Source organism: Elaeis guineensis, chromosome 1 (genome assembly GCF_000442705.2).
Source record: "Elaeis guineensis isolate ETL-2024a chromosome 1, EG11, whole genome shotgun sequence".
Lineage (NCBI taxonomy): Eukaryota > Viridiplantae > Streptophyta > Magnoliopsida > Arecales > Arecaceae > Elaeis > Elaeis guineensis.
In genome coordinates this window covers 113317331-113339286 of record NC_025993.2, presented here as the reverse complement: position 1 = coordinate 113339286, position 21956 = coordinate 113317331, and the positions used below count along the sequence as shown (strand labels likewise).

Sequence of the window (21956 nt, the reverse complement as noted above, 5' to 3'; positions counted from 1 at the left end):
TTTAGAAACACAAATCAAAAGCCTCATCCAATTTATAAATTTTTGGTGCCATGTAGAGGAATCAAGTGGGCTTGGTAATTCTTTGAAAATATAAAGGGACTTAAATATCACCAGTAATAGAATAAAATATATGATAACATATAATCGAACTGATTATAATCATCAACAACATTCTCTGCTGTTTCACAATCATATGTAGGCATTGCATATCTAGTAAGAAAGACCAAGTTCTCAAATGCTAAATTGCATCTACATGGGAACATATACATGTATGCTGTCATCCACAGTCAGGAACCTGACTTGTTTGTGCTATTAGCAGTTACACATATAATTTGAACTTAGAAAGCAAGAAAAAATATACTTAAGCATTTTGTCTGTAGTTCACTCCACTAGGGTGTTACTATCAGTACTCTCAGCAGTTTCACCTGTAAGCTTACATAAAAAGTTCAATTTTGCATGTTCTGTATTCCAGTCATTCCCAATATTAATTACCTGCCTTCACAGAATCTTTTACAGGTCGGTGGAGATATGGTTAACATAGTTCCACAAATAAAGCAATATATAGCTCATGTAAAAGAAATTCACAGGATAATGCTGCCATAGTACCACTTGTGTTCACTATTTTACTCTTAAATTTTTAGCTAACTGCGCTCATGAAAGAAAAGTTATCCTGTTTACCATCCTGGTGTAGCATCATATTCTTTTCTTAAAACTAAGTTTCTTGCTGGCACGCCAAAGTATACAGTACAAATGGCAGCCATTTTTCTTTAGCCCCTTACCGCTTGTCATCCATAAGTAGATAATAATAACAGATAATGTAAAGAAGAATTTCAAGAATCCATCTGAGCTAAAAGAACATAAATTGTATCAAAATTGGTGCTCCATTATCGCCTAAGATAGTCCCATACGTCCCATCACTGATGATAAATGAACATTGTTCTGTAAGTCACAAATTGTAAGCAGTATCAATTCATTTAAGTATCAGATACGAACCAATGATTACAAATAAATGCTTTACTCATATTCCATGTCAAAATTTTCATTCAACAAAAATCTTCAACGTGAGTTATCACCAATAGCTACCACAAGAGCAAGAACCCTTCTTAAAGTGATGGAAGCGGCTGGAATCCCTCACTATGATTTCATGCTCGACAATCATAGAGATGAATGTGAAGGCACTGTGGCAGTCACCACACACACGTATGTTCTTTGTGATCCGAATGGGAGTCCCAGGAGAGGAGGTTAGGATGCCATAAGCAAGAGCAAGTTTTTCGCTGTGCTCTGAAAGAAGGTAACTTTTTTCCTCATCATCAACATCATGTAAGGCAAAATGAGTTTGAGGTACATATCCAATGGCTCTGATGCGTTCCATCAAGGTCCCTAGAACAGCATATATCTGTTGAGATTGTGGATGAGACCGATCCCCAACAAAAAATGTGGCAGTGCCCTTCTTCCCCTGAACCCAGCTGCAGCCTGGTCTCTTTTTGATCCCTGACTTCTTCATCAGGTGCCTGATCCTGGCCACATCTCCCCAACGCCCAGCATTTGCATAAATGTTGGAGAGTAATGTATATGATCCATCATTGTCAGACTCCAACTCTAACAATCGTGCTGTAGCATATTCAGCAAGCTCCACATTTGCATGGATTCTACATGCACTGAGCAAGGCCACCCAAACAACTGCAGTTGCTTTCATTGGCATGCTCTTAATTGTTTCCCAGGCTTCATTTAAACGGCCTGCACGGCCCAACAGGTCAACAACACAAGCATAATGTTCTGCAGCTGCAACCACCCCATAGTCCCCACCCATGCTGTGAAAGTACTTCAGCCCCTGATCAACCATGCCAGAATGACTGCAAGCATAAAGCACCACAAGAAATGTAATCCCATCAGGCACGAACCCCACTTTTTGCATCTCCTCAAAGACACGGAGGGCATCATCACCATGGCCATGCATTCCATATCCAGTCATTAAGGATGTCCAAGAAACAGCATTCTTTTGTGGCATCCGATTGAAGACTCTTTGGGCTGCATGTATCTCACCGCATTTCGAGTACATGTCAATAAGGCAGTTGGCGACAAACAGCATTGCTGGCTCATAGCGATTGCGGATCACATATGCATGGATCTGTTTACCAAAACGCAGTGCAGCCAAACGAGCACACGCCATCAGAACACAAGATATTGTAAAAGCATTAGGTGCAACAGAGCTGGCTTTTAGTATCATCTGGGAGAAGAGTTCCAATGCAGCATTGGAATCTCCATGCTGTGCATAACCACCAATCATGACAGTCCAAGTCACAACATTCCTCTCTCTCAGAGGTATGCTATCAAATATTGAGCGGGCTGCATTAAAACTCCTGCATTTTGAATACATATCTATTAGTGCATTCTGCACCATGAGATCCTCGCCTTCACCATCATCATCATCCCACGTCATAAGGCATTTTCTAAGAGCATATGCATGTGTCTCCATCCCCTGAGATAAAGCTCCCACAGAAGCACAAGCAGACAGGAGGGAGATAATGGTGACTGCATTAGGCTCTGATCCCAATAATTGCATTTGACGGAAGACTCCAAGGGCCTCTTGGCCATGTCCCCTCTGAGCATATCCTGCAATTACAGCACTCCATGCAACAACATTCAATGGTATATTCTCTTCGTGCATCTTTTCGAAAAGCTCAAGGGCATTACAAAAGTTGCCATTTTGTGAATACCCAGTGACCATCACATTCCAAGATACCACATCTTTGACCTCCATCCCATTAAAAACCCTACAGGCATCCTCCATCATCCCACACTTTGCATACACATCGATGATGGCATTGCCCACGAAGATATCCCAGAAGAGACCACTTCTTAAGGCATAACCATGAATTTCTTTGGCCTGGGCCAATGCCCTGAGAGAGGCACAAGCAGGAAGGATGTTGACAAGGCTTATGATGTCTGACCTCTGCTGCGTAGCCTTGTTGTTTCCTTCCTTCACCATCTGGGCAAACAGCTCCAAGGCAAGCTGAGAGTTGCCACTCTTCACATGAGCTGCTACCACTGAATTCCATGAGATCACATCATCTATCCCCTTATAAACAATTTCATCAAACACGCGGCCAGCTTCATCTGGAGCACCACAGCTCGCATACATAGCCACTAAGGCATTGCAGACAAAAACATTTGACTCAAAGCCATTTCTGCATACAACGGCATGCACCACAGTTCCCCGCCAGTAGGAAGGTAGCTTGCCACATGCCTTGAGGACAAAAGGGAAGGTGTAATGGTCAGGCCTGGTTCCAACACGTTGCATGCAACGGCAAAGGAAGAGGGCACGGTCAAGGTGGCCTTTGTTGACATCTAGTCTGATAAGTGTATTCCACCAGAAGACAGGTGAGGGACATAAACGCTCCAACATGGAGAGGGCATCTGTGGAAGCACCGGCAGCAAGGTACGAGGCTACAATGCCAGTTCCTAATGTTGTTGTTGATGATGATGAGGCAGAGGAGGAGGAAACAGGAGAGGAAAGAAGACCATGGGTGAGGATCTGCTGGTGAATTTGTCGGGCAGCTCGTAAAGACTTGCATTCCTTCAACAAAGAAGCAAATGAAGAGAAAGCCAAGTCTCGGGAGGGGAGTGAGGGAGGGGTTGCAGTGGAGAAGAAACGTGTTCTGCTTCTAGGCCTTGCCTTTGGCAGCAGGTTGAGGGGCATAACGACGATAGCATCTCATTCTGCCACCATGACCACTCAAACAGCAGGGTTTACCTCACTGCGCAATGCCACAGGAAGGTTGCAAATCAATCAAGTAAACAACCACAAGGAGTAGGAAACCACCATCATGCTTCTATCACAGATAATTATACTACCATAACAAGGACTCTACTATGATAACAAGGAAACTACCTCTCATGCTTCTATAACAGATAATTATACAACCAAGTATTGGCATCAATTACACCATAGGGATAGCCAAACCACCAAAAACGAAACTAAAGTTGGCTTTTTTTTTGGGGGGGATGCGTACTTTACATCGCATCTCCAGTAGAGAAACAGGGCTTTCTTGTTTAACCAAAAAAAAAAAAGAAAAGTAAATTATATGAGCAACGACAGGATCAGGAAAACACTAGCTTTTACTTGCAATGCATAATCTACCCAGTTATTAAATTGTAGCGCCAAATGGATAATTTTAAATAATCACAGAGATACAACTTAAAGATCGAGTATACCATTATTAGTGATCAAAAGACCAAATTTGAGCATTGAAACACTCAAGAACACAGCATAGCATAATTTCCATCTCTGTTCTAATTCGAAAGTCTCCGATTTTTCAATCAGAAAAAAAAAAATGAACAATTTATAAGAAGGATACCTAAAGAAGGGGGAAAAAAGAAAAAAAAATCCAAGGTAAGCTTAATGCAAACAAATTTCAACTTTCGAACAGAAATTTGTTGAGGGTAACAAGGATATGGAATCGAGCGGTTGATTGGTAGCAGACATACCGCCGGATGGTTGTTGGATCTCTGTCGGATTCTGCTCGGTTCCACCGGTTGCTAAAACCCTAGCTCATAAACCCCCGGCTCATCGCGTTCCCATGCGCTCTTCCAACGGGTATATCTATCATGGTTCGGGCCGGATCGCGGGTTTGGGGTTCCGGCTCTCGTTCGGTCCGATTAGGGCTGGATCGCCGGTTTGGGACAGGACTTAACATGAGGATCTTCGTTGGGTTCAGTTTATTCATCCCCATTCTTAGTTAACCCAAAACCTTGGCTATTTATGAATTCAAATTAAATCGGATATTCCCATCAAAGAATAAAAAAAAAAAAAAGGTTATATAGTATATCTATTAGTACAATATACTGTTATAATACAAATCTGATGGCACGTGAGATGGTTAAGAGTACGCGCAAGTTATTAGAGAGTTTATTAAGTGGCATAGTTGTTAGCTGGCAATTCTATTTCTATTAGCTGGCATTTTTCATTTATGTTAGAAGTAGTTTAGCATATAAATAGTACTCTGTAATTAGAAGAAAGCTAAGTCAATTGTATCCAAAAATATCTTTTCAATTCCATCATTTTCTTGTAATTTTCTATAACCTTTTTCTCATAAATCAGTATAAACTCGTGGATTATTCTCCATTTTTCTTAATTCTCCTGCATATTCTGATATAAATTCCTCAATTCACCTTAGAATTCGGGAATTTCTCTATATTCTTTTCAGTATCAAAGTGGCATTAGAGCCGTTGAATTCTTGACCGTGGATTTCGCAATGGCTGAAAGAACTCGACACAATTTCGCCATTAAAGAGGTTGAAGAAGCTTTGAACAAGCGAATCACCGTCATGGATGAGAAGTTGAAACTATTGTTTGGGACTATGAAGGAGCTTATCCTTGATATTTCTCATAACAAGGATAAGGAGGTGATGTGCACCATTATGAAAAAAGAGATGATCACATGTCAGATATGGATCCAAGAGCCAAATTAATAATTTTACTCACGTGCGTAGAAGGATGATATGGTGCGAATCAGATTGACAGGAATTGAAAAAATTATTGCTTGGAAAAGAGCCGAGTTTAGAAGCTTGTTATGTTCTTCCTAATTCACCATGATCTCCAGCCACCATCATTTCCATAATAGCAAGACGCAATCAAGGTTGTTTTGTTCTTCCTAATTCACCATGATCTCTAGCCACCATCATTTCTATAGTAGCAGGATGCAGCCAAAGTTATTTTGTTCTTCCTAATTCACCATGATCTCCAGCCACCATCATTTCCATAGTAGCAAGATACGGCCACTATTATTTTCTTTGTAGCAAGATATAGCCATCATCATTTCTATGATAGTCAAATTCTGTTATTTCCTTCCATTTACTGAATGTCTTATGTTCCCTCTCTTATCTATATAAAGGGAGGCGATCTATGTATTCAATTCAGATTTCAATGAATGAAAATGAGTGTTGCTGATTTCTCTTATCTAACCCCTGTATGTTAGTGGCGAGTTATAAACCCTAGAACTTATCACTCACATTCTTCTTTTCTTGAGTGTGACGTTCTACCCCTTTGTGATTTGATTGTGGCGATTTTCTTATCAATCAGATTTCAAAGGTTTCTTTTATTTTTTTCTCTTTTTCTTATGCTCCAATCTTTATTCTTACCTACACAAGATAGTTATTTAGGCCTGGGCACATCAGTTTGGTATCAGAGCCAGGTTAACTGATGTGTCCAGGCCTAAATAACTATCTTGTGTAGGTAAGAATAAAGATTGGAGCATAAGAAAAAGAGAAAAAAAATAAAAGAAACCTTTGAAATCTGATTGATAAGAAAATCGCCACAATCAGATCACAAAGGGGTAGAACGCCACACTCAAGAAAAGAAGAATGTGAGTGATAAGTTCTAGAGTTTATAACTCGCCACTAACACACAGGGGTTAGATAAGAGAAATCAGCAACACTCATTTTCATTCATTGAAATCTGAATTGAATACATAGATCGCCTCCCTTTATATAGATAAGAGAGGGAACATAAGACATTCAGTAAATGGAAGGAAATAACAGAATTTGACTATCATAGAAATGATGATGGCTATATCTTGCTACAAAGAAAATAATAGTGGCCGTATCTTGCTACTATGGAAATGATAGTGGCTGGAGATCATGGTGAATTAGGAAGAACAAAATAACTTTGGCTGCATCCTGCTACTATAGAAATGATGGTGGCTAGAGATCATGGTGAATTAGGAAGAACAAAACAACCTTGATTGCGTCTTGCTATTATGGAAATGATGGTGGCTGGAGATCATGGTGAATTAGGAAGAACATAACAAGCTTCTAAACTCGGCTCTTTTTCCAAGCAATAATTTTTTTCAAATTCCTGTCAAATCTGATTCGCACCATATCATCCTTCTACGCACGTGAGTAAAATCATTAATTTGGCTCTTGGATCCATATATGGCATGTGATCATCTCTTTTTTCATGATGGTGCACATCATGTTCTGACAATGGATCAAATGCTAACCTCGAGGGCACACCAAATGCTCGACGAAATGCCAAAGAAAATCTTGAGGGTGATTTCCACTTTCATTCTTTTGGTAACTCTGCTCATACTTCAGGGTCCTCTTATTCTTACTCTATCAGACTTTCTAAAGTGGATTTTTTTTATTTTAATGGTGATAATGTGAAGGAGTGACTCTATAAATGTGATCAATTTTTTCTCTTTGATAACACTCCTGAAGATATTAAAGTGAGATTGGCCTCCATCTATTTGGATGGGAAGGCTCTTCAATGGCATCGTGAGTTTGTCAAGTCTTTGCTGACTACTTCTTTGCCCTTCTGGAATGATGATGTCAAAATTATGAGTGATAGATTTGGAAAAGTTTATGTGTCTAGATTAAAGAATTTACAACAAACTTGGTCTGTTAAGGAGTATCACGATCAATTTAATGTAGTGTTGACCAAAGTTAGTTTGCCTGAGGAATATTTGATTAGTTGTTTTGTTTTTGGAATGAGGTTTGATGTCCAGATGCATGTATGTATGTTTCAACCCAAAACTGTTAGGCAAGCTTATGCTCTTGTCAAACTATATGAAGCTGCCCACCCTCATTCAAACCTTCCCAAACCCACACCCTTTTTCAACTCCAAAAACTAAAATTTAAATCTAAACACTATGGCTTTACCCAAACCTGACATAAAACTCCCATGGTTATTCAAACACCAATTCCTCAATACAATACCTAGCTCCACTTATTCAAACTAGAAACCCATCAGATCTCCTCTCTTATTAGAACCGAGCCTACCTTCCACTAGGTTTAAACCCTTATCTGTAGCTGAAATGAATGAGAGAAGAGCTAAAGGGTTGTATTATCTCTGTGATGAACCTCATACCCCTGGCCATCATTTAAAACATAAGAAGGCTCAACTCTACCTTCTACAACTGGAAGAAGAAGAAGTACCCTTGGATTCAGAAGAAGAGGTGTCTCACTATGAGATTGAATGTGCACTTGATACTCCTCACCTTTCTATTCATGCATTAGCTGGCATTTCTGCCTATCAAACTATGCAGGTTATTGGGTATTATAACAAAAAGCCACTGCATATACTTATTGACAGTGGTAGTATGCATAACTTCTTAGATTAGAAAGTGGCTCAAAGACTGGGATGCAAATTGGACCAAACTACTTCTTTGCATGTCTCTATGGTAGATGGAAGTTAGATATTGATCACGGCACAAGTTAAAGGGTTCCAATGGCAGATACAGAATACATGTTTCAAAATAGATGTGATGATCTTGCCTTTAGGATGCTATAATGTTGTCAATGGCTCTCCACTTTGGGGCAATTGTATGGCATTTTAATAAACTCACAATGGAATTCTCTGCAGCAGGAAGGAAGCATATGCTGAGGGGTACCACTAATTCTTTTGTTAAGATTGTCAAATCACAGTAGCTAAACAAGTTCTTCTAATAAAGAGCCCACCTCTCCCTGATACAGATCAGTCCCTTGCCTCTTGTTATGATAATTTCTGACCTTTATTCTATGACTGCTCATGCTCCTAGTGATAGTCCTGAATTGTCTGCTACTATTGCTGGCCTTTTACTTAAATTTGCTGGTATCTTTGAGAAACCTAAAGCTTTACCCTTTTTAAGGCCTGTTTATGATCATAGTATTCCCTTGATTGAAGGTGCAAACCCGATCAATAAAAGGCCTTATAGGTATGCTACTTACCAGAAAGATATTATTGAAAAGCTTGTTGCTAACATGCTTAGTTCTGGGGTTATCCAGCCTAGCTCAAGTCCCTATGCATCCCCTATTGTTTTGGTTGGTAAAAAAGATGAGACTTGGAGACTCTGTGTGGATTACAAAGATCTCAATAAAAATACAGTCAAAGATAGATTTCCTATCCCTCTAGTAGAGGATCTCATAGATGAATTTGGAGGAGCTGAGGTCTTCACTAAAATTGACCTAAGAGTTGGTTACCATGAATTAATAATGCATCCCATTGATGTTTTTAAGATAGCCTTTAAAACACATTCCGGCTACTATGGATATTTAGTCATGCCTTTTGGGCTGACTAATACTCCTTCCAGCTTTCAACATCTTATGAACACTGTGTTTCGATACATGTGTTCTGGCACTCCTACATCTTGGTGTCAATGGCTTGCCCCGGCTGAATGGTGGTATAATACTACCTATCACACCTTTGCTAAAGCTACCCCTTATGAGTTGTTTATAGACAACCTCCACCAATCCACCTCCCTTATTTACTTGGTGAATCTAAGGTGGATTTGGTTGATAGGAGCTTGAAGAAGAGAGAAGAGATGATCCGGCTACTTAAATTTCATCTTGCAAAGGCACAAAATAGAATGGAGCAGCTTGCCAATAGACACAGATCAGAGAGGCAGTTTCAAATTGGTGATTTTATATATTTGAAGCTTCAGTCTTATAGACAATCTTCTGTGGCTTTCAAATCTTTACAGAAACTTGCACCCAGATATTTTGGTCCCTACAAGATTATTGATAAGGTCGGGTCAATGGCCTACACTCTGGAGCTTCCAGCGGACTCCAAAATCTATAACACCTTCGGTGTCTCTCAACTTAAGAAGTATGTGGGATCTACTCCTATTTCCCCTATTCTTCCTCAATTTCCTTATGATCCTAATGAGGTGGTGGAACTTGAGACTATCCTTGATCGAATGATGGTCAAAAGGAAGAATCAAGCTACTACCAAGGTTCCAGTCGAATAGAAGAACAAACCGATTGCAGATGCAAGCTGAGAATTCTATTATGATCTTCTGCAGAAGTTTTCTAATTTCCACCTTTAAGGACAAGGGTTCTTTCAAGGGTAGGGGTGTGTTACACTATAAGTCTGATGGCATGTGAGATGGTTAAGAGCACATGTGAGTTGTTAGAGAGTTTGTTAAGTGGCACAGTTCTTAGTTGGCATTCTCTATTTCTAATAGCTGGTAATTCTATTTCTGTTAGCTGGCATTTTCCATGTACGTTAAAGGTAGTTTAGCCTATAAATAGTGCTCTGTAATTAGAAGAAAGCTAAGTTAATTGTATCCAAAATATCTTTCTAATTCTACTATTTTCTTCTCTCTATAGTTCTGTATAACCTTTCTCTCATAAATCAGAATAACTTGAGGATTATTCTCCATTTTTCTTAATTCTCCTACACATTTTGATAGAAATTCCTCAATTCATCCTAGAATTCTGGAATTTTTCTATATTTTTTTTTCTGTATCATGCACGTGCAATTCACATGATTTTAGAGAAAAAAAAGAGAGAACTTGAAGAGCATTCGGTATCGAAATAGAAGAGTTTCACTTATACCAAAAAAAAAAAGGATTTTGTAAGCTAACGGTGAAGGTGCGTTATTTTTTTGGGGCTAGACAAACATTCTCGCGAGCGCTCTTGCTGATAATTGCTACATGCGTCTAAATCACCATCAAGTATTCATTGCTCTCCAATAATGTCGATGGGCAAGAAAAATATCTTATACAAAGATTCTAAATAATGTCAGAAAATCCAATATCAAGGATATTACATTCAATAAAGTACCGGCTCGAATCCTAGAAAAGAATTGTGTGATTTTAGAGTGATAATGGGGTAAAGGATTGGTGTGATTTGCAGAAGGCTGGTTGCTAGCACCCAGTTAAATTTTACTTGCACTGCTAGTACCACACTGGACTGCTCCCATCATCAACTGAAAAAATAAGCATAACTCTACCAAAAAGGGGCATGATCCATAAATTTCTTGAAGGCTACTTGCTGGATTTTGAGGCCAATAGGCCGCAAATTTGTGCTTAAGAAAATTTCTCTCTCCCAAACATGATCCATAACCCTTTATCCCCCACCCCAATCCAGAATTTATAGAAAATAATCACAAGAGCACAGCTACATGAATAGCACCGTATTAGAGGCTGCAGAAGCCTCTAATTGAAAGTCATACTGCACTATGTACCAAAAAAATGAAAAAAGGAAGTCATATCGCACTCAGCTTACCATTTGAACTCCCCGATCCCAGTTGCTGTGTAGATCCCAGTTGCTGTGTAGATCGAACTCTGAAATAGGTTGGACTCATACAATTGCTAGATTCAATGTGGCAACCGCTACATATTTACTAATATTATCACATGACAAATGAGCATATTTGCCAATACTTCAAGAAATTCAACATGTATAAACCACCTTGAACAGAGAGTCAAATTGTCAGACATTTGTATTGAACAGTAACTTTTGAGGAATTGATATTGTCCAGTTGCCAAAATTTCAACTCCTTGAATGAAAAAGCTATTATTTGAACATGGCACTTGCTAACAGAGTTCACTGCTTTAATCAGGTTACTAATACATTATATATAACTTCAATAATAGTGAATAGCTTCATTTGCTTAGATATAGATTTAAAAAACAAAAAGAAACAATTATCGTGCCATTGTTGGACTCTTAAGACATTTCATTCCACACGTAAAACAGCCTATGTGGCACTTTCTCTGCTCATCAGGACTTGACAGGGCCATATCCAGTGGTTAGGGGTAAGAGCAAATAGTCCATGCACATGTATCTTATCACTGCTATTTGCTTTTACCTTCTGTTTGAAGAAAGCAAATCCAGTTATACAGTATATCCACACAATCTCAAAAGCACTCGAGGAACTGATGTCTACAGCAGATTTTGCTCCTAGTTGTTAGCCAAAGAGTAACCATCACAGAGAGGAGTCTTCAATGTTTCCAACCCTTCGAAAAGCCTTCTTCTGTGTATGGCTCCAAAAAACCAATAAACTGAAAACATGGGAGAACAAAAAAAATACGGTCAGGATGACTTCAAGATCTCTTAACATTTTAGCATACAGTCAGAATGACCAAGATCTGTTAAAATGTTATGCAGCAATTGCTTCAGCACACAAATCTTTGCTCTGCAACACAAACAACTTGACTAGAGAGGCATTTCCCATGGATGTTGAAAAATTTAATTCCTTTTCTTGATAGTGGCATGGATTCATCAGTATTTATGAAGTCTAGAAGGGAAAGACGAGCAGCATTCAAAAAGGAGTTTGTGCTGTAAATGAAATACTTACTGTTGATCTTGATCTTTTCGGTCAATACTCAACTCAGTTTAAGAAAAAGAAAAAGGAAAACGACGAGTTAATCAAAATAGTTTCTTCTGCTTTTGGTAGTCTTTAAATAGTCAGAATTTTCAATACAAGGAATTAAGGGGACTGGCGGAGCAAATATTTTTGTTAGGTTTCTAAAGAGATTTCACACATGAGCATTAACAAACGAATTATTGGGCATGGCACATGAAAGACACAAAGCCAATTAAACTTGGACAAAGCTCCACCTAGTTAAAATACCTTTGAACCATATTTAGACCATCGAGCACCATAGCCTTCACGGACCCGTATCTCAAAGACACAATCATAAGGTTGAATCAAGTGGACATTCATCCAACAGCAATTGATTAACAAGCGATTGATGACTTCTAATGCACGCATGTTCTTTTTCGAATCTGAAAAGGCAGCAACTCAACAAATAACTACAGCAAATATAAAGAGTACAGAAATGAGGCTCTTGCACAAACTTAAAAGAATCGATAATGTACTAAAAGAGAATAATCTAGAGTTGCTCCATACCACTTCCATTAAAGTCACCCCACCATCCATCACTACTCCTGTTTACATGTTTTGCCAATGCCCTTGCCGCATCAGTTAAGGAACAACCTTTAACCTCCAGCCAGACAAGATAAGAGTACAATCAATGATACACGTCTCAACAAACATTTAGTAATCTGGAACTACCACAACTTGACAGAGTAGAGAAGGGACACAAGTCGACAGCCTACGTCGGTGGCTCTCTCACTGCAGACACAAAATTCACCAACCATGCATGATGCCCAATGAGAAAGAAGCCTACCTTCTAATTGCCATTTGGTGGCCAATGCTCAATTCATAATTTTATTAGAAAAAGTGGTGGCCAGAAGTGCCTGCCATCCCAATAAGCTACCCATATGGCTGTCTATTTCCTTGAGATTGGTCTCCCTCAATGATAAAAAAAGCATTCATCCATGTGCAACAATAATGCATAGCATATTTGTAGTCTAGTATAAAAATTTCCTTGATGGGGTCATGGAAGTTCAAAGTTAACATTGTTTACAAACATCAATTTTTGCAATGCATCTCTAAGGTCAAAGTGCATTGCAAAATTACTGAATTGTTAATGATAAAATCACTGGAACCATTCATAAATAGCAGTTGACAGGTAAATAATCTTCTAATCTGGGAATTCAGATTTTACATTTGGTCTATGAGGATTCATAGAAGATGATATCAAAAATGATCTTGGAGGAGGTAAGGCATCTGGAACTGTTCCAACAGTGTGTGTCATACCAAGAAGACTTCCCACACCATCATAACTTAATCCCTGGTAAATATAGAAACAGCAAAAGATGAGACGACACCATTCTTGGAGGAATGTGATATGCAAGCAAAGAAAGCTGCAAGATAATAAAATTGATCACAGAGATCATTCCATACACAAGGATAAATGAGTGATTAAGAAAAAGTACAAATGCTTTGCAGCAATCAAGATTCACCATACAGGCAATATAAATTTCTGCATTGCTCCCAGAAGAAGAGAATTTGCTATATCAAGGAATATATGAGTATAACTGTTGTTGCTATTAAGCGAATTTGTCAGTAGGATGGAAAGGTGCCATGGTCACTTGACACCCCTAGCTGAGGAAGCTCCCTTGTAGTTTTAAAGGAAGACTGAAGAATAATATTGTGTTCTTGAGATGAATAAGTAAATTTTAACCTCCACTCTAGTACACAACCTCAGTTTGAACACTAGCACACAGGACAACAATCTAAGTTCACCAAAATACAAGATACAGAAGGGCTTGGATTTCTGAAGGAACTTCAGCCAACCGTAAGCTTTCCAGAATTTAGACTTGATGTAGGAATTGGTTACTATGTGCTGTACCATGCACATGGATTAGCCCACACCACTACTCAACAGTGTGGGCATACATAAATAGACCCATTATCTATGTGAGCATGGACATGGTTCTGTTTAAGCTCCAATTGACTAGGATTAGAATATTTCATTAAGTGTTATGGTCCTGGAATCCGCCATTTGCCAAAAATAGTTCTAATCTTTGTATCTGCCTAGTAAAGGGACATATAATGAAAATACTAAGCTATGAAGTTTCTTCTGAAAAGGGGAATAGATGGCAGTGATTCTATTAGTTCAGTTAGAGATAAGGAACTAACTTTCCTATCTTCAAAATGACAATAGATTCATTATATTATATTATATTAAGAAAAATACATTTCATGGGCACAATGGTCCAGTAATTACAGAGAGTAGGTTGGCCACGGAAATATATGGCTGAGAAGCTACTTTTGAAACAGCAATTGCCAGGACACCATTAGACTTTTCCTTCTCTTCTGTATAAAACTTGCGGTAGATTTTCACACCTGAAAACACTACACTCTATGTTACGGAATCTGCTCAAATAGTAATCCAAATTAATTATTAAAAACGTTCAAGAAATGAATAATTTAAATAACTGTTCAGTCACTTTCTTATGTGAAAATATACTAGGTTATGTAAGCACTAGTCTGGCACAGTGACACTGATGTAAAAAGCAAGGTATGTGCACATATGACTAATTGCATTACAAGAACACTGCATCTGAAGCTAATAACGATATCATGATAAGCAGGAATACAAGCTGAAGTTAAAGTGTTTCAAGTTTCAGAGTTTAAATTCAAACTTTGAAAACATTTACAAGGTCTGCCTGAGGCCCATTTAAGGAAATAGAATAGACCAGACAGTGCAAAAGGCAGTGCCAAATTTATTTGTACAATTGTACAGAACTTGTTCCTGTTAGACGTCTTCAAGAGAATTGTGTGACTCCATATATATTATTCAGAAAAATAACCCTTGAACTGGAACTAAAATGATTAAACTATTACCTTCTTCAATAGTTTTAACTCCAGGAAGGACTCTAGCGAGAGTCTCTACTTGCAGCATCTCGGAGAATGAACTATACCCTCTAACATCCTGCAAAGCACCACTAGTAGCAATCAACTAAAAATATTAATAAATAACAATTTAATTAATGAAGCTTTTCTATTCTTCTGGGATTGATATGCAGGAAAATCATTTATCTGATCAACAAGGTAGCAAAACAAAAAAACAAGATTAATATAACAAATGTTAAATATTTGTACTCTTAAATGGCAACATTCTAGTGATATTTGTATCATTTTTCTAGAAGTAGCACAATTCATTCATACAAGAACTAAAGGGAAAAAGTATATTGCTCTCACAAAATATCATGGACATAGGAGCAACTACTTTAGAAAGAAAAAAGCATGTACAAATGAACAAGATGATCCTTTTTTTTATCCAGCTAAGCTGCCATCTTTAACCAACAGTCTACTAGTTGTCAGCCTAAGCAAGTGAACCACAAACCCTAGATTTTGCTGTTCAGCCATATGGTGATTGAACTTATGCAGAAGCAAACTCTATATGATTAAAGTGGTCAATTTCCTCTTTCCTTCCCCACACCTCATCCTTGCATATATATATATATATTTTAATTATTCATCACTCCATGAGTCCTTATTAGTATCACTAACATCGTAATCCTTTAGATTTAGACTTTCTGCAAAACAAACTTTTGCAAATACATAAAAAGCTTTAACAGAAAATTTGCAGTTTGGATGCATGAAATAGGATGGCATCACCTGAACTTCAAGCAAGAGGCATGTGTTGAAGAGAAGTAAAGAACCTGGTGTGATCCTGGCAACAACACATTGGGGAGAAAAATGTGTTCGTATGAAATATTAACTATAATAATGAAATGATATCAAACTGCTTGCCGATGAGGTGAGAACATGAGAAAGCTCAGTAGTAATAACAGAATTTTATTCTTGTTTTCAAAATTTTTGAATGTACAACATGCATATTTCATTATAAATACTCCTACCTATTTATTCAGAGTTATTTTTGCAACATTTTTTCCAATGTAAATTCCAATCATAGCAAAACTAACAAGAGACTGTTAACTTATAATGCTGAAAGAGCATTAATCATAAAAACACAAGCCAAGCAAGGTTTTCATCATAAAAGTCATGCTGGTCCTAGCTGGGGGGAAAAAAAAGAAAAAAAAAAAAGACACTCGATAATGCTGTAATTACAGGTCAAAGCTTCTTCCTGTTAACTTCTTTCTTACCATGGTTGTGAGCAAGTTGAGTGAGTCAACTTAGGATCCATGTACCTGCACTTAGCTTTAACTATCTCTTTTGGTTCTCATCATGGCTTAAGGTGCGGAGATGGATATTAGTCTTACTTACACTCAAAGAAGTATAACATGTTCCGTGAGTCTATTGAAAATTATGGTAAAAAAATTAGTTAAGACTGTTAGACTTACAGCATTAAGGATTTATTTAAAAAGCTTGAAACTAATAAAATAGTTATGATGTTATAATAATTTTGAGCCTTAACTGACCCATATACACTTTAGCTAGGTTCAATCCTGCAGGCTGAAAAAAAAATATGCTTCAAGGCTTAGAAGCAGCATACATGTTTAAAATCTAACTAGAGGTTTTATGTCAGAGAGATTTGAGCTTGTGAGTTGAAAGCTAGTCCAGCTCATCTACACCCTTTTCTTACCTTTTGGCACTTTGTCCTTTAATAATTATGCAAGCAGGCAAAAACATCAAGTAGACCTTGAATAAGCACTGCTTATCTCTTCTATAATTTGGATGTTTTAATTCTATAGATATATTTTTAAAAAGAAATGCCAAATTTAACTTAAGGAAATATAAATTTGATACCTGTAACTACCACCTATAATCTATCATTTTTGGATCAAAAACTGCTGAAGTCACTTAAACCCAGATCAACAAGGTGGCGGTTAGATGTTAGATTGAAATCCTGTTGTAAAAGGTATGCTAAACTATAAAGCAGATCAAAATTTGATACCAAAGATAAGGAATGCTTAATGAATGAGAATTCATAATGTTGACCCCTAGTTAGTTGCAGCAAGGTTTCATAATGAGAATTCATTTTGGAATCAGTATTATAATTCTTCAAAAAGTCATTCCACAACCAAAGCAACTTTTTTTTTCAAAACTATTACCAATTGATGGTTAGCTCGGATCAAAACTTGATACGAAACTATTAATAATGAGCCTTAACACTTTGGGATCAACCACTCCGAAATTAGCCCCAGGTCCTGATGAAAAAGGTGAAAGATAATCATAAAAAGCATGTCAGACTATGAAATGGGCTTAAATCTGATATCAAAGGTACAGAATGCTTGGCGAATGAGGATTCCTAAAGCTTATCCCAACAGTCGGGACAACGTTTGATGGTTACACCATGGCTTTGTCATTTTTAGAATACAAATTTGTCAATCATTGACAGATCATTCCACAATCAAAGCAACTGCCCTTTTACCTTTTAAACCATCTTAACCATATCTCTCTCTTAAGTTCCTACTGTTTTCAGAATTGTTGACATAAATATGAGATCTCAACAGTGTCAAGAGTGTCTCCTATGACCTTTGTTGTACATGATCACACACTTTAATACTACTTTCTCTGTTCATGCAATGACCGAGCTTTTTCTATTGTGCCTCCTTTTACAAATCTTGGACAACCTGAAGTGAATCCTATAACTTTTAATTTTGACATCGAGTGGCACGGGATACAACATAAAATCTTTTAATGGTTATAGCTTATACTTATGATTTGAATAGGTTAGCTGGAGGGTTTAAATTGATCAAAGTATATAAAAGTGTCAAAAAAGGATATAAACTGAACTCAAGCAATACAAGAGTGAAGTCAGTTTCCTGATCTTACCGATTGTAATCACCAGTTGCACACCTCCCTTCAACTGTTTTCAGACCAGCTGAAGACATAGTTTGGTTAATAAAAAGTCAGAAGGCAAACTCATTTCAAGTCAATGTCATAACAGCATAAAGATTAACTGAACAAGATCAACCAAGGAAAAGAAAAGAAAGAAGTCATGCATGCTAATATTAGAACAACCCAAAATATTTAACATTTTGGAAACAAAATGCTCATAGGTTTAACATAATGGGAACCAAGAAATGTTCTCTAAGATATCAAGCTCAAATTAGCTACATGCAAATGGCAATAGCATGTTTCTAAGGTACAACTTATTAGTAAATGTACTGATGCCTGCAAGGACATTTGCCCCCTTATCAGTAAATTGTAAGCAAACTCCAACTGCAGTCTGTTATCAATACCAACAAATATGTATTATTTCACTGCACATGCATTCGCAAAGGACAGCTGGATCCATACTATTTAGTTGTAGAAAGAGAATGGCTAGGCTCATGACTCCATAAGAACAAACTGATTGCTTCCAGCATAAATGCCAACTATGCTATTTAGCTGGATGGGTGTGTGACTAATCCCTAATAAGATCCCACTAACAAAATACCAGGCACTTGAAAAAGAAGACTAGATGCTATTCGTTTCTGATGCTATATAGATGTTTATTATGTTAAAATAGTATACACGCATCATCTATATCTAGCTATTGCAGCAAATTATAATCAGACTTCTCAAATGAATTTTGTGTCACAACTTAGATTGCCACCAATACATGCTATGCTGATCTGTGGGTGCCTGGATTTGCTGTCACAGTATGCAACATAGCATAATAGAACACTCGATTAGTCATTTAGATGATGTTAACTATTCTGACATCAACATAAAATGGTCACATCTCATACATGGATTTACCCAATGATATAAAATAATGGTCTAGTGCTGTTATATCACGTCCTTCATTTTCCCTTATATCCTGACTCCCCAACTGTATTGACAAATTCTATGAGGACCTAATGTTCTGACTTGCTATGCTTCAACAAACATAACATGGCAACTAAATGCCACCTAAGCAAACTGATAGAGTGCCAATTAGCTTTACCTAGAAAAGCAGCTGATCGTCAGATTTATAATCCAACAGTAATACATATATGAAAGGGATGTTTGGTTGGGAGGAGTGGGGGTTCAGAATCGGAATCGGAATAGGTGACTCCCATTCCAACCGTTTGGTTGGGAGGAGTCCTATTCCGATTCCGATTCTGGGGTGGAATGGGAATGGCTTAATCTATATAGAATTCAATCCCTAATCTCCTCTATAGATTCAATTTTTCATTTCAATTTCGATTTTGATTCCGGTCACGAACCAAATACTTCGGGGATTTGACCATTCCGATTCCGATTCCAAGCCATTCTGATTTTCATTCCCATTCTAATACTGGTTGCGAACCGAACACCCCCGAAAGGTGAAATGCTGAAACTTTATATCAGTAACATGACACCAACAAGCAAACGTGTTTGAAATTACATAAAATGCAAGATGCCTTAAATAAATACAAAAAGCTGCCTAGCAAGAACTCTTAATGATCAATCAGTGAAAGAGCTCCTGCAATGTCCTAATAAGAAGCACTATCTCTTTATTGTAACTAACCCATTGCCAGCAGTAAGAATTTTTCAGAAAAGGACTACCTCTCAGTTGTGAGAAGAAAGGCTCTTGAACATGGAGCTCAAACTCCACGGCATTAAACATCTGTCAAGTGCAATGCCATACGAACAGAAAAGGACATTGTAATAACAAGTATGCACAGGAAACACACAAACACACACAAGCACAAATGGAGGTTTGCTTACTTTTAACAATTCCGATCCCTCATCCAAGATCAGCTTACTCCATTCATTCTCTCTCATCTTCAAGGACTCATCAAGTAGAATAGATCCCACAAAGTTGGTTGGTCGCGGGAAAATTCCAGAATTTATGCATTGCTCTATTGCTCGTGCCAAATGTTTATACAAAGGATATACTGGAACACCTCCACATACATTCCCAAGATCTTCAAACAGAGACAAAAAATTGAGGAAAAAAGATGTATATTGGCCCGTAAAACTAACAAATAATAAACAATAAAAGAAAACAATCAGGAAACGGCGAACAACATGAAAAATTGAAACTTGAACATCTTCAACTCGACTAATTCCTGCCTAGAAATTGCCCCAATCTAAGGTCAGATTACCAATATCAGCTCCTATCCAGCAAAAAATTTGTATTTGTTACATAAAATTCATCCTATGTTTCCATTTTTACATCTTAAATCATGAAAACAGGAAGACAATCCAAAGCAAATCGGCTGGATATACGCCACAAGCCAACGGAGAGGGAGGGATCAGACGGATTTACCGTTGAGATGGGGATCCGTGGGGTTGGGCTCATCTTGTAGCAGGCGGAAGCAGTAGTCCCTGGACAACAGCACGTCACAGTCGTCCAAGCTTTCGCCGCTACTGGCGGCGAGGGTGAAGCGGACGAGCTCCTCTATGCCATCGGCGAGGCGGACCCGCGATACCCCCGGAGACGGAGGCCCCGAGACCTCCGTCGCCACCGCCGCCGCCGGCTTCCCGTCCATTGATGGTCAATCCCACCGGCTGATCGAATTCTGGAAGGATCGGTGTTTAGAGGACAAGGCCTCAGTCTCCGGAAAATAAAACCAGGTTGCAAAAGTTATACAATACAAAGGCGACTTCAAGAGCCGTGCCAGACGGTCGGTATGCTGACCAACGAGTCTGGCGACGGAGAAGCGTCGGGAAGATTGGGGAAGAGAATAACAGTGGAAATGATGGTCTAAATGTGTCCTTGACACCTCGCAGCTTTCTTGAAAGGAAAATATCCTCTTAATTGGTGCATTTGCTCTTATTTCTTCCCAGACTTCTGGTAAATGTGGTTACGTGGTCTCTTGACGATGCTTAAGATTGAAATCAGATTGGATATGGATCTGATATTATTGCTCCTGATCTCCATGTGTAAGATCGGACTGTCGAGATGAGGATGGTCAAAGTGATGCTGTCACTGGAGCTCCGCCCAAATATCCATAAAGCTCAAGTCAAGAGATGAAGAATAATGACAAGGAAAGAGTAGGAGTCGAGAACTTATTTTGAGAGTCTCGTATTTTTTATTTATAGGAGAGGAATCGAAATCGTATATGTCTCGGAGTCTTAATTGAGTTCAGAATTTGGTGTGCAGATTGATTTAGAGAAGTTATTTTTTTTTGCGAGAGACTTGATCGCGAAGGAATCCTCTTTATCTGGATTTTCCAATTTATGAGAGAGATAGGCTCCAACGGGAAAGACCGTAGCTCGGATATGGACGATCTAAAATATCTTGTCCTGAGCCGAGGTGAGGTCCTCGGTCCTTAAATTTTTCTAATTTAGGAGAGAGACGGACTCTATCGGGGAAGACTGTAGCTTGAACATGGACGATCTAAAATACCTCGTCTCAAGCCGAGGTGAGGTCCTTGATTAAGACTGAGGGCCGAAAATAGCTACTACTATCTCGATAGGGTGTGTTCAGTAACTTTTGGATCTATTGCATATACATGATCTGGCCAGTACCCGTCTTCCATAGTTTGATCGACACCGAAGATGTATCCAGTCAAAACTGAGGTGGAGATCCACAATAGATATCTATATTTATTTTATTTGACAAATACAGATAAGGATAGACATGTTAATCAAATACAAAATTCATACTCATTTATTTTAAATAGATACGGCTATCAATCAGATATCAGAAGTATAAATATAGTGCAGATAATTAAATTTTATAATCACAGAACTACAAAAATTATGAAGTGAATGATAAATCAAGTAAATAACATATTAATATATTTATTTATTTTTCTAAGAGTTCATGAGTGGTATATAAAAATAAATAGGATTAGAAATAGAACTGGATATTTAGATACGGATCGAATAGTTATCTAGTTATATTTATATCTAATTTTTTTCGACGGATATGGATATGAATATTAGTCGGATGCTCGAATTTTTATTCATATCTAAACTGATTCGAATATAAAAATAGATCTAAATAAATATTATCTTGATCTACTTTCA

The 21956-nt window shown here is 37.9% G+C and overlaps 2 protein-coding genes across 5 annotated transcripts; both read right to left on the bottom strand.

The window, feature by feature from the left end:
• Positions 1 to 209: 209 nt before the first annotated feature.
• On the bottom strand, positions 210 to 4601 carry LOC105038615 (pentatricopeptide repeat-containing protein At5g16860). The gene is made up of 2 exons (XM_010914472.4): positions 4489 to 4601; positions 210 to 3758 (listed from the first exon to the last, which is right to left on the bottom strand). The coding sequence occupies exon 2, from the start codon at positions 3698 to 3700 to the stop codon at positions 1070 to 1072; it is 2631 nt and encodes an 876-aa protein (XP_010912774.2). The 5' UTR covers positions 3701 to 3758; positions 4489 to 4601; the 3' UTR covers positions 210 to 1069.
• A 6578-nt stretch (positions 4602 to 11179) lies between these two features.
• LOC105038613 (uncharacterized) lies at positions 11180 to 20862 on the bottom strand. Of its 4 annotated transcripts, none has more exons than XM_073260162.1 (11): positions 20248 to 20862; positions 19704 to 19903; positions 19542 to 19602; positions 17859 to 17907; positions 15738 to 15792; positions 14961 to 15048; positions 14341 to 14468; positions 13276 to 13401; positions 12615 to 12708; positions 12336 to 12490; positions 11180 to 11763 (listed from the first exon to the last, which is right to left on the bottom strand). In XM_073260162.1, exons 1-11 carry the CDS (start codon positions 20468 to 20470, stop codon positions 11704 to 11706), a joined length of 1239 nt encoding a protein of 412 aa, XP_073116263.1. In that variant the 5' UTR covers positions 20471 to 20862; the 3' UTR covers positions 11180 to 11703. The 4 variants fall into 4 exon arrangements, with proteins under 4 accessions (XP_073116263.1, XP_073116267.1, XP_073116268.1 ...); XM_073260166.1 differs by having other exon boundaries at positions 14341 to 14459; positions 20248 to 20859; XM_073260167.1 differs by lacking the exon at positions 13276 to 13401.
• Between the last annotated feature and the right edge of the window lie 1094 nt (positions 20863 to 21956).

Bases quoted from the DNA above. Each gene is read 5' to 3' on its own strand.
- LOC105038615 (XM_010914472.4), bottom strand. From the start codon at position 3,700: ATGCCCCTCAACCTGCTGCCAAAGGCAAGGCCTAGAAGCAGAACACGT.
- LOC105038613 (XM_073260162.1), bottom strand. From the start codon at position 20,470: ATGGACGGGAAGCCGGCGGCGGCGGTGGCGACGGAGGTCTCGGGGCCT. The intron at 17,908-19,541 runs GTAGTCCTTTTC...CTATGTCTTCAG, and splicing joins TTTCTTCTCACAACTGAGAG to CTGGTCTGAAAACAGTTGAA. The intron at 11,764-12,335 runs GTATTTTAACTA...CCATGTTTTCAG, and splicing joins GGTCTAAATATGGTTCAAAG to TTTATTGGTTTTTTGGAGCC.